This window comes from Tympanuchus pallidicinctus, unplaced genomic scaffold (assembly GCF_026119805.1).
Source record: "Tympanuchus pallidicinctus isolate F22 unplaced genomic scaffold, pur_lepc_1.0 scaffold1, whole genome shotgun sequence".
NCBI classification, from domain to species: domain Eukaryota; kingdom Metazoa; phylum Chordata; class Aves; order Galliformes; family Phasianidae; genus Tympanuchus; species Tympanuchus pallidicinctus.
The window spans coordinates 97,286,319-97,298,917 of NW_026294618.1; the positions used below are offsets into that span (position 1 = coordinate 97,286,319).

Genomic DNA, 12,599 nt, shown 5'->3' on the forward strand with positions numbered 1-12,599 from the left:
GCTTATTGGTTAAAACAGTCTGTGTAGCATGTGGGGAATTCTCCACCTGGTAACAGAAGCATGTCAACAGTTCACTAACAAATGCATTTGAAATGCTAGATCCAAATTAAAACTGAATACCAAAGCCTTTCAGATTACATCCCAAACACAGAAACAGTTTGTCAGAAATATACAGTAGAAATCTTCAAAATTCAAGAAACCCATTAAGGAAAATACTTGGCTTGGGCTTCTCCAAAAGGCATTATCACAAACAGCTCTTTAGTGAGTACATAGCTCTTCATCAAAACTAGCAGACTTCAAAATATTCCAGAAAAGCCATTTGCAGCTTACCATCAGTCTCATATTGAAGCACTTCTAGGTATTGCTCCTTGATGAAAAACCACAACGTCAAAGAACAGAAAGCAAACCAGAGCCAATTGTAACTTTGAACAAAGCAAACAACAAAAACATACAAAAAATCCATTCCTCTGAAGCCAATCAGAGAAATGTGAACAGTAACAGCAAGACTGCCCAGTACAGACAAAAGACACTAACAGACCTATCAAGAAAGCTGGTTCTGCCAGGTTAACGACCCAGGTTAAGCAGCTGAGTTTTCCCACTGATTTCCATCAGAGCAACAAAAGTAAGTTTATTCAGAGTGTATTTAAAACTTCTGCCTCTTGTAAAGTAATCCTTTGCTCAGCTTAAAAGAACTGACATGGAACTCAGTAGAGAATGATACAACAAAGTGAAGATGATGCTAGGTTTACAGAAAAAGCAAACACAGCCTACAGGTATGTGAGGGACAAGCAACTTAAAAATTTCCTTTGAACAAAAGGTATTATTCTTTAATATACACAGTGGTACTTAGCTGTACATTGGTAAGTGCTTCCTCCTATTTAAGGAAATGCTGTCATCATTTCATTTAAGACATTTTTTAAGTTCAGAAGAATATGCCAGTGAAGGGTGTGAGAAACCCAAAGCAGTATACAAAAATAGTGTATTTCTAACTTGTATAGGTTGAACAAATTAACCAAGAACCAAAATCTAATCCTTCAATAAACCTGCTCACAGATGGACACATTTCAAATAGGTTTCCAGTTTTGCTTCTATAACTGAAGGATCAATTTCAACACATGTGCAAGATCCAGTGCAGGATACTCGTGAAATCGCCTCACTCAAGTCTCTGATCAGATGGTACAAGACTATCAACAGATCTCAATACTCAGAAGATGAAGGCAGTCATGCTTACTGTTATGGTAAATACTTGTTAGTAGCTTAAACACTTTAATGGGAATTATTTTTACTCCAGAAAGTAATTCCCTCTAATTCCAACACGAATCTGGAACCAAAATTGCTTACCTGTGGACATAATGCAACTGATGCACAGAATCAATGGCTATCACCATTTCAGCCAAATAAAAACGAGCCATATCTTCAGGTAATCTGTCCTCAAACTTGCTGAGCAATGTAAGCAGGTCTCCTCCAACGTAATAATCCATAACCAGGTACTTTGGTGTGGGAAAGATAAGAAAACAAAGGTAAGAAACAATTTACTGAGTGAACTTGAAACTAAAACCTTATTGATGTATAAGAATTAACTTATTAATTACAAAAATCACCATGAGCTTTACAAATTCCAAGATGCTAGTATATTCCAAGAACTGTATTTGTTTTAGTCTCATTTAACCTACTCGTGCATTTTTTCTTACTTATATGCATCCATATACAGTTAATCTCACAACAAAACATTATTAGCTTCAGCCCAGCGTTCCTCTGTCAAACACAGTAATGATACTTAAATACTCAAGTCTTAAATACTTCACAAAATATTACAGAATGAGAGTGCCATCCTTCCAAGAGAAAAAAAATCCCACAGATTTAAGGATGTTACAGTAATTATTACAAGCTCAAATGGTCATTTAATCCATAGATTACAGAATAATTTAAGCTGGATGAGACCTGTTCTTATCACCTACCGTATAAAAACAAGTCAAACAGAATTTTAAGTCAGTAAACACTTTCATTTTTGTTAATCTAGTTAAGCTATCCAATTAAATCCTATCACAGTTGCTCGTAAGTTTTACATGGTCCAGAACACACAATTAGTAAGCTATGTCTGTCTCTCAAATCACAACCAACAATGTGAATTCCTGTTAATACATACATAAAAACAAAACTCACTAAATAGTTTTCATCCTGGAACGCATAATGTAACGTTGTGATCCACTGGTTATCTCCATTCACTAACACATCTCTCTCTTCTCGAAAACATGCTGTCTGAAGGGGAAAAAATAATTATTATAAGCATTTAAGTAAAATACCCAAGAAGCATTTTAAAAGTTGGCTATTTTTTAACATCACACATGGAAAAAAAAATCCAATTCTTAAAACGTCAGAAAAGCCCACTTTCTTCAAATGTGAAATTATACTACTACTACGTAGCTAAGTGATGCAAGGGGAGAAAAGGCTGCTGCTTATCATTCAGTGTACAATTAAATAGATTGATAAAGATTAATGAAGGTGTTACAAATTGAATAGGACAGAAGAACTAGAACGTGTAGCCTTCTGTCTTCATCTCATCATGCCACCAGTCTCTCACTCTGATATAGTGGAAGGAATCAAAGATGACAAAAGATGCCTTCATGCTAAACAGATGAAGAACATGAACAGCAAGAAATACTAAGGATCTCCTCAGAGGGGAACACAGTTTCATAAGAAACAGAGGAAGATGAAATGCAAAAACAAACAATTCAACAAGGCTGCTTTAATTCAATGGAAGTCCTGCAACCTGCCCTAAGAAGTGAATAAAATACTTCAACAGGAAGAACTTTACAGAATGACAATTTCACTTCTATAAACAAAAGACATCCCAGACCTCTGACACGGTTATTGCTGGCTGTGAGATTGAAGAGTAAAGAACAAAGAGTGGAACAGCCTTTTAGGCTGAGGCATGCAGAATACTTTCAGAACAAATCACATTCCTCCTCCAATCAAATAAGCTGTAACAGTTCTCATTTTGGTGAATACAGTGAATATGAATAAGGAAAAGAAATATGCTATGTTTTAATCAGAGCACAATGCATGAGATAAAGCACTGAAATCTGATTAAATACTTTAAACAAGTATTGTCAAAGGTTACTAATCAAAAAGCAGACTTGAAGACAGGAGGAGAAAGAGGATGATCTTCAGAAGGAAGAACAGCTGCTCATGCCTCCGTTACATTTTTTCCTTCCTTGTTTATAAGCTCTTAGGATATTTCAGAAGGAGATACCACAAACTATTCACAAGGATGACATGCAGTTTGTCTGCTTGCTGTTACACAATTCAGAGGTTATATAATTCCAGTTGTTTTTGCCATGACTTAACAGGAGGCTGTGTATTCCTCATGCACCCTAGACACCTACATCTGGGCAACGTGCCTAGAGCTAACAACAACAGCTATTATCACAGCAGATCAGTTGAAACAGTGCACAGCCGAGTAGTCTGAGTGGTTCCTGGACTTGGAGTTAATTCATGGCCAAAAAAAGACAGTAGAAGTGGTTCCTGTAATTACTCTAAGTGTTCAATTGTATAAATTCATGCTTTTTTTTTGTGCCTTTACACTGCTTCCAAATGAGAGAAAATTCTAGATTAGCTGTAAGTGCTTCAGTAAAAGCAATTTATATATCAATACAACACTGTCTGCACAAGGACATACAGTTATTTAACATAACCAAATGACTGAACCTATTCCCTAAAGGAAGATTTGCATTTGTGCCCTCCCCTCTCTAGCTCGCCAGAGAACCATGTGGCTGAGGGCTTCTATCACAACACCCAGAGCATAGGACAAAGCAATACCTTCTCATGGATGAAAGGAAGAGATCACAGCAAACTCTATTCTTTCTTCCATAGACTCAATATACATCTCTGGAGTCTGACTTCTTTTGGAATGTAATGACTCCAGTCTTACTGAAACCTCTGTAAATAGGGATAAGACTGAATGCTTTATCTCAACATTATAGAATCACAGAAGGGCTGGGTTTGGAAGGGACCTCAAGGATCATGAAGCTCCAACCCCCCTGCCACACGCAGGGCCACAAACCTCCACATCTAATACTAGACCAGGCTGCCCAGGGCCCCATCAATCTGGCCTTGAACACCTCCAGGGATGGACAGGGCATCCACAACCTCTCTGGGCAGCCTGTTTCAGCACCTCACCACTTTCACAGTAAAGAACTTCCCCCTGACATCCGACCTAAATCTTCCCTCCCTCAACTTAAAGCCATTTCTCCTTGTCCACTGGTGTGGCACAAATGCACTCATGCATCCTGAGAACACAACAGGAAGCCATTGCAGACATTCAGGTTACCCTTGTGTCGGTAATGTCCAGCTCTATACCACATCTGAATTGTCACAGGCAAGCATTCGGAAAACTGCTCTTTATAATACAAAAGAGGACAGTGCCCTCATACCTCATTTAACTTCCTTGTAATGAAGCTTTTGCATACAATCACCCTCTCAGAGTTTGCAGTGAATACTTCAATCTGGCATTCGCAAACCTCCTAACACATACTCCGTGTTTTCACAAATGAGTCTCACTTCCCATGAAGACAATACAGGCATAATACAAACAACTTTACCATTTACACATACACCTATGTGCTTATATTCCTGAACTGTGTATTTTTCCCATGTATTCCTGTGTTAATGCAGCACATTGCTAATAGAGCCAAAATGAGTCATCACTGTTCCAGAAGTAATGACAGCAATTCATTCATCGACATCATGAGTGACAGGTTATAGCTGCTGCACATCATGCCTTGTAATGCATTTTCCCTCCAGATGGCTCCCTCCCTCTGCATGCCCATGGATTACAAATACGTGGAAAAACAGAGCTGTAATTCTTTTTAGGCTAACAGTTCAGACTTTCAGAAATTAATCTAGACTCAAGGGAAAAGTATTTTTAATACCTTTCACAGAGCAAATCTTGCCAATCTATTTATAACTTTGATTTAATGGAAAGAATTGGCAATTAAACTAACTTGAAAAGTAGACATCTGAAAATAGAATGGAACTTTCTTTCTGGTCTTGTATTTTTCACTAAAATAAAACCTACAATAAAGACACATCTTAACGAGAAATACCTCTTCACATTAATATTGTTCAGTACCTGAATAATTTAATTAAGATGAAACCCATTATGTATGTCTAACAATAGTCTGGTCTGCATGCCATCCATACCTCTTCATATAATAACATTTTCATTAAAAGATACAGGATCTGATGAGCAAACATAAGAAACTGGCTTTAATCCTTCTGCATAATTTCCCTTATTATTTCAAGTGTGATGGTTTCCCATTGATGTTGAAGCAACATTTTTGCTTTTACTGAATTTTATAAGTCTATTTTTTTAAGCAGTTTATTTTCACTATGCAAAGATGAAGGATTTCAATGCAATTTAAAGTCAAATACATGTTCCGTTTAGAAAATATACACCCATCTTCAGTTACAGACTGCATTTTTTTTTTTTCTTTAAATAAGAAAAAACCTTCCATAAAAATCCAGGGAAAGGTACTGAAGGTGGAATCAAAAGTCAAAAACCACGGCAAAGCAGTGCGAATGGAAGAGTATTTTAAGAACACAGAACTGACTTAAGCTGTAAAAGGAAATTTTCATCCCAAAGTTTTGCAAATTGATGTTTTTATGATGTAATTTGTGTTTTTTATGAACTTACGTCCTCAACTTAATTTGAAACTTTTGTTTCTAATTTTTCAATCTAAAAATTGGACCTCATGCATCAGGAGTTTGAGCTTCACCAATTCATTATATCACAAAGATATACCCACTAAAGACTACTGAAAATCATGCGTTATAGTGTTGCTCACATAGTAGGTAATTCTTGGGCAATTGCATAAAAGGGATACCATATTCAACCCCACCTAAATCAAGACACTGTGCCACCAACCTTTCTTATAAACTGCTTTAAGCTTATTTTAAAGTTAATCTTCATACTGTCATTGAGTACTGAAGTACTTCCTTAATCTCTATAATCACGGTTTTCTATTGAAAAAGAAGTAATAATTCAGAACAGTAAGAGAGTACATGATTATTACAAAGAACATTTCTCTAATCTTACTTCAGCTCTCTTCAGCATCTCCCACTTATTAAGTATCTTCATGGCAAAAACCTTATCTGCATTCTTCAGTTTTACTACTGCAACCTGGAAAAGATAAATGAAGGATAAGCTAAAACATTAGAAGACATTGCTTTTCATTTCAGGAAATCTTGAGGATGTTGTGTTATAGTTCTTTTTCTTCAGTGTTTCTTACACTTTATTATCCATGCATAGTACCATACCATCACTGTCCAGAAAGAGTAACATCACAGCAATACAGCATATTTATTGTGGAAAAGATTCAACTCTATTTCAAGCTTTCATTACGTATCACCCTTCCATCAAACATCATTGTTTCCAAGCGATTGTAGATGAACAACGCTATTTCTTGCTATCGCACTTTTTGCTCTATCATCTGCATGAAGTTACCAAGGACTGTACACTTCATCTTCTTGGACTCCTGCTTCCAGTATTACACAGCACTTTAAATTACAGACCTGCCTAGAAAAGACAACGATCTAGTAGTCAGTTCATAAAACCAAGAAACAATACATTTTAGGTTTTTTGACAAAAATTATGACTGTAGATCTGCTACAGTTTCTACTCTCATCTCAAAAAATGCACTAGACCTTCTCTGAAGACATGGTTAGGTATTCCTTCACATTTTTCCACCTGAAGTTCAATGAGCCTTTTTATGATGTCTCTTGTCAGTGGTACCAAAACACTGAAATTCACATCTTCCAGAAAAGCAAAATTTAAGAAATACAAGCCCTGCTCCTCTTCATTGTCTGTTAAAGATTACATATCATAGGCACATGTCATAATATATTAACAAAATGAACTGACCTAGTCTTTTTCTAAGAAATTTATAGCATGGGTTGATGATATTAAAAGCTAAGATAGATTTTTAAAAGGGTAGTGGAAGAAATTTACATAAACATGTTTTCACTGTCAGGATTCTGTAGGCAAGAAAGCTATGAGTCTTAGTCTATCAATCTTTCACACACTCAGAGCTGCCAATCAAAGTGAGACTGACCCACTCCATTACCATCCCAATTATAGAAAAAGCTCCATTAGCAATACATTTTATCAGCCATTCCCCAACTACCCCATTCTGCCTACTCCCTTTCAAATAAACCCTAAGGCTTCAGGAAGTAACTTCATTTCTGTGCACACTTGGTTACAAACCAGCATGCTTTCACCCAAATCATCATCTTCACCCTGCAGGTCAGTTACAAAAAAAAAATAAACAAGATTGACTCCTACATTTCTTCTGCCTCTTTCATAATCAGCAAACTAAGTCTGTGTGAAAACAGTGATAACAGAAAGAACATAAAAACATGCCACAAACATCTTTCCACCACCTTCAAATGTGTCATCAGCTGCTGCAGCTTCATACATAGGCCAAAAGTACACTTAGCAGAACTGCACTAATCAGATGTCTAACTTAAGTATACCTAGAGGTGTATCTTCTGCTTAGTACAGAGTCATTGACAAAGCAGCTGTCACTTTCCACATGGGCAGCAATGCATTATCAGTCCTGCTGCTGACCTGTTGCCTGGGGGGCTGGAAGCAAGAAAAAAAAAGCAAGAGAATAGAAAAAGGTACTGGATCTACCTACATGTTTAGCTTATGAGATGACATTTTTAGAGGCTACTGCAAGCATAAAAACTGAGGCTAATGTCCAGACCTGAAATCCCTCCATGGTACTTTCGAATATGAAATGCAAAAGTGGATTGTTAGACAATCTCATGTTATTTCATAAATCACATCCGTACTGAGCATCATAGTTTTCCACAGGAGGAAAAGATGAATCCTCTGTAGTGATACATGAACTGCTACGAAAATTTGAACCTTCAGTCTCTTTTTACTTTACCAGCTAGGAATTTGTCAAGCCATCTCTGTATCAGCTTTAATGAGAAATGGCAGGAAGAGAAATGCTGCAACTAGCCAGCATTTAAATTCCATCTTACCTTGGATGACATAGATGCCCTCAACAATATGAAGCTAATACATAATTATGCCTTAAGCACCTTAAAGGATTCTACCACTGTTGTGGAGAAAAATAAACATGTTGGTCCAAGAGTTAACAAGCTTGCTGCTGCTTGCAGGGAGAGTGTTTTTTACCTCCAGCACCACTGACATTGTAGGACAGTCAGGCAGAGGATTAGGCAGAACACAGGGATTTTTAACCCAACTTTGGGATTCTTTCATTGCCTTGCTCAGTGAAAGGTTTTTTGTGCATTTGCTATGGTTCTTCCCCCAGAAAACTATATTCCTTAGTCTCTGAATTACACACAGTCATCTCATAACCATCTAAAATTGCAGTGCCCTGTACAGCACTCACTTGGAAACAACCAAAGGAGTCACTGTGCTGCCTCTGGTTAACAGCTAAAGGACAGGGTTTCACACAGTTGAGGATTTGGTACCCTAGAATGACCAGTATTGAGCAGTGACTAAAGAATAAAAACGAGTTCATGTTTCCCAGCTGTGTTTACAACCAGAGGCAGCCTTTTAGCTCATGAAGTCATTAATGTTATTCCATATCAACAGTCACTATGTACACACAAGACCAGATCAAAAACATCACGACTCCTTGGTAATCACAACACCTTTTTGCAGGTGTCTCAGAGCTTTATGGAAGTAAACTCTAAACTGCTTATCTCAGGATTTGACTGTGAAACAATGATCTGACACTTAACAAAGAACAGTCCAATGTAACAAAAAAGTCTGAAAGCTGATTACAGACACCACAGTGCTTACACATACACACACACATTCTATATGCTCTTTCTATAAATGCACAAAAACTGAGTGCTGTTTTGATGTACTCTCTTCCCCAAAGAAGTTGTCAAGACAGAAGAATGAAGAGCCATTCCTAAGTAGTTGTCCTGAAGTGCCTTCCTACTGGAATTTACTAAGATTGGACACTCGATAAATATATATTTTTCCTTGTGGTGGAAGTTTTGTTTGCTTGCTTTTTTTTAATTTACATTTTCCTGTGAGCAGCTCAACAAAAATTATTGGTATGTGCTGATGTAAACACTTTGGTTTAGCCATATTTTTTTTTCCTCATTCCTCCAACAGCTTTCTGTACTTCCCACAAACAGCAGCACTGTCTGCTATTCTGCCAGTCACATATCTTCTGCTGCAAAAAGTAATGATCTTAAAAATAAAATAATAATTATGCATAATATCATGAAGCTAGGCCAGAAGCTACTACTGAAAAGGAAAAAAACAAAGGGAGGGGAGGGGAAGGCCAGCATTGATTGATGAAGAGTAGGCAGCCCCCCAGGAAATGAGTTTGAAAGGAACATATAGGGAACTAACAGCCTCATCTCTCTTGAGAAATTAACATCATCTGAGCACAGCTCTCCTCCAGCTTTTCTTACAGATTCAGTCTTACGGTAAACCTCTGGATTGATGGCTGGGGAAGACTGTTACTGTTCATAACTGGATGCCAAAATTCAGGATGTTTCTATACTGCTAAGGGACACCAGTAAGAACTGCCTACTGGAATCAGCAGTGCTCTTTACTTTCCCTAGCAGCCTCCTTCAGTTTCCAAGCACAAAGTCTTCTCGCTTAGGGTTGTCCATTAAAATTTGTGAAACAACGTGCTGAAAGCACAATGAGAACACCTGAAGTCCACATCAGGAAGACATCTGTGTTTTCTAAAGACAGCTCTCTTACTCAAAATCTTAAAGAAGTAAATGTATACATGGAGAGGGAAAGTAGACATCGTTCATTTGACAAAAAGGAAGCATTCTCAGAATGACAGCAAGCAGGCTAAGGACTTAAGGGAAAAAGAAAACCAGGAATCTCTTACAGTTGTAAGCCATCTTTAAACTACTTTTCTCCATCAAACTTGCATAAATAAGAAGGGAAACATTTATTGAGTATGCAAATTGAAGACATTGAGTGGGGTAAAAGCCTGAGACTTGCTACCTGGATTAGCTTTGGTCTCCTTTACAGTTGGCTGGAAAGAAAGCATCTTTTTTTCCAGATTTCTTAATCTGTCTCAGCAAACTATTATCATCTACTGCATCACAAAAGTATTTCACAGTTGAATATTAAGATAGTATTCAGTGTCTAAAAGAGTAGTAAAGTTTGTCTGCCCTTCTTTAAATATTGCTGTAATTTCACACAGAGCTTGATTTCGTAGGCAGATGCCTAAGACAGACTTGAAATTTGTTTTTAAACTTAAGTAATATATACTTAAAATATATCAATACAAGCATTAATGAAGTCCTACTTTAAGAACATGTAAGAACAAGTTTTCATTGAGAGAATTCAAGTTTTCTCCTTACTGAAGATTTTCACAATCAAGCTGTCTTTCTCAGTTAGGGCATTACAAAGAAACACTGTTCCTAGAACTACCACATTATGCACAGTCTCCAGAAAAAGATGGGGAAAGTTAAGCTCTCACTATTCATGGTATGATTCATTGCAAAGAAGCTTAAGAAAGCACTACAGAGTTGTTTTTTTGGTGGGTTTTTTTTTGTGGTTTAGCCGCTATGCTGATTTGATGCTGATTCAGCAGACAAAAACAAGATACAAGGCAGGTTTTACACACGGTTCTTCTGACAAGAAAGTGCTTTCATCAGCGACTTTTCTTGCATCTTATGTGATCTGTACATGAACTAAGCTGCAACTGCTATGGCAGTAACGAGAAAAGTCATTGTTTTACGTAGAAATATTTGTCTCAAAATGGTGAATCCAGCATTTTCTCTGTGGTAAAGCTTAGGATTGAAGACCAATTATCCATGAATGGATAATATTCATAGAATAGTCTTTAATCTTTTCTATATAGAATCATTAGTCCAGATAGAGCAAAAACAACCAAAGGGTGATGAAGTAAAAGCTACCCTTTCATTGTCATTTTTACATCTGCCCAGTGATGACATTTACACTAAGGTATCAGAGCACGCAGTGATATACACTACAGTAAAGAAAAATCTGTTTCTGAATAACTAACTACAGAAATGCGATTTTTCCATAATCATAGCTTAGCAAAGCCAGATTTTCACACAAAGCAAATAGATTAGCAAAGCTGTAAGCAACTGCTCCTCATCTGCCATGAAACCTTCAGAGATGCTCTCAAACCATTCAGAACGTCACAGTTTGAAAAACAATTCCCAAAGTAGAAGAAAAAAAACTGTGATTTTTAGCTCTTAGATTTTTTGAGGCAAATAAGTGTGTGTTCTGCACAGACTTCACATACTATTCCCATTTTAGCACATTTGACCACAAAAAAAAAAAATCAGCTGCTCTTACATATAACGTTCTTTTGACATAAATAGTGCCTTGCATGAAGAGGAAAGTACACATACTTAGTATCAAGAAGCAGAGGCTGAAAAGTAAGATTTATTCATTCAGGCTTTCTCAGCCTGTATATTCTTATACTCCTAGTGTCCATAAAACCTAGTAATGATCAGCCTTGTTTGACAACTTTAAAATAAGAGATTGTTCAATCAGAAGCAGCAAAAGCCTTTTACACTTCAATAGTAAAAAGAAATGGAGAAAAACAAAGTTTAAATATCAAGTCAAGGAAATAAAGTGACAAGAATAGAGAGATTTTGTGTTCCTAGGATGTCAGTTCATCTGTTCACTTAAGTTCTTGAAAACAGTTTAGTCATTGGTATGATTAGAAAAGACTAGATCTTTACACTGCCAGTAAATTGGCAGCGTCCATCTGCTGACTAGAAAGAACTACAGTCAAGCTAATAGTTTACCATCAAACGCTTGAAATGCTGTCGCTCACCCCATGTATACACACCTCCTCTCAAAATTTAAGAGACTTAAACTACAATGAGCCATCAGAGAATATACAAAACCAAATATACTTGCATCAATTGTTAGGTTGGCCTATATCATCCATTACGTCTGCATATCGTAAAATCTGTACATATGGCCATGATACATGGGCTGCCAACTGTCTCTCTTCAGCGCTGCAGCCCTGCAAAAGCATATTCAAATCCTTCCTTCTGCCTATTTCACATACATACCTCACCAAAGGCTCCTCGGCCAATCACCTTTAGGATTTCAAAATCTTCTTTATGTAGTCGCATCTGTTTCACTTTAGATGTAAATGGTTTGGCTGAAACAAAAGAGAAATATCAATCATTAAAAAACAGTAACAAACAACATAACAGTAGCATAAAATAGATGTAATTAGAGTCCTGAAAACAACAGACTTAGATACCTGTGTGCTATAATGCAATATTGCGAATTCAAAGCTGGAAATAATAGCTAATAAAAACTAAGCTGTAACTGCTGTGAGTGAAAGGGTGTTTTTGCCCTGTAGAAAACAGTCCACTGAACAACACAGTCTTCTACATTCACAGTTGTCCACTGCACCTCTGTTTCATGTTATCTGTTACTGCATAAGCAAAGTTTAATGTATTGAGGTATTCCCTTTTGACCTTTGGATGCTATTCATTTCCCTGCCAAACAGCTCTTGTAATTTGATAGAAAATTAGAAGGCAGATGAAAGATGACCGGTTTGGGTAGCGCTGGTCCTGAG

The 12,599-nt window shown here is 37.0% G+C and overlaps 1 protein-coding gene across 10 annotated transcripts in view; it reads right to left on the reverse strand.

The window, feature by feature from the left end:
* The window catches only part of CDC42BPA (CDC42 binding protein kinase alpha), a 150,709-nt gene that overhangs the window by 94,604 nt on the left and 43,506 nt on the right, over positions 1-12,599 (reverse strand). For all 10 annotated transcript variants that reach the window (XM_052687179.1, XM_052687223.1, XM_052687214.1 and 7 more), the window contains 4 exons: positions 12,082-12,173; positions 6,098-6,181; positions 2,164-2,259; positions 1,342-1,490 (listed from right to left, as the gene is read on the reverse strand). In XM_052687179.1, coding sequence (XP_052543139.1) covers positions 1,342-1,490; positions 2,164-2,259; positions 6,098-6,181; positions 12,082-12,173 — 421 coding nt within the window. The remainder of the gene's footprint in view (positions 1-1,341; positions 1,491-2,163; positions 2,260-6,097; positions 6,182-12,081; positions 12,174-12,599) is intronic.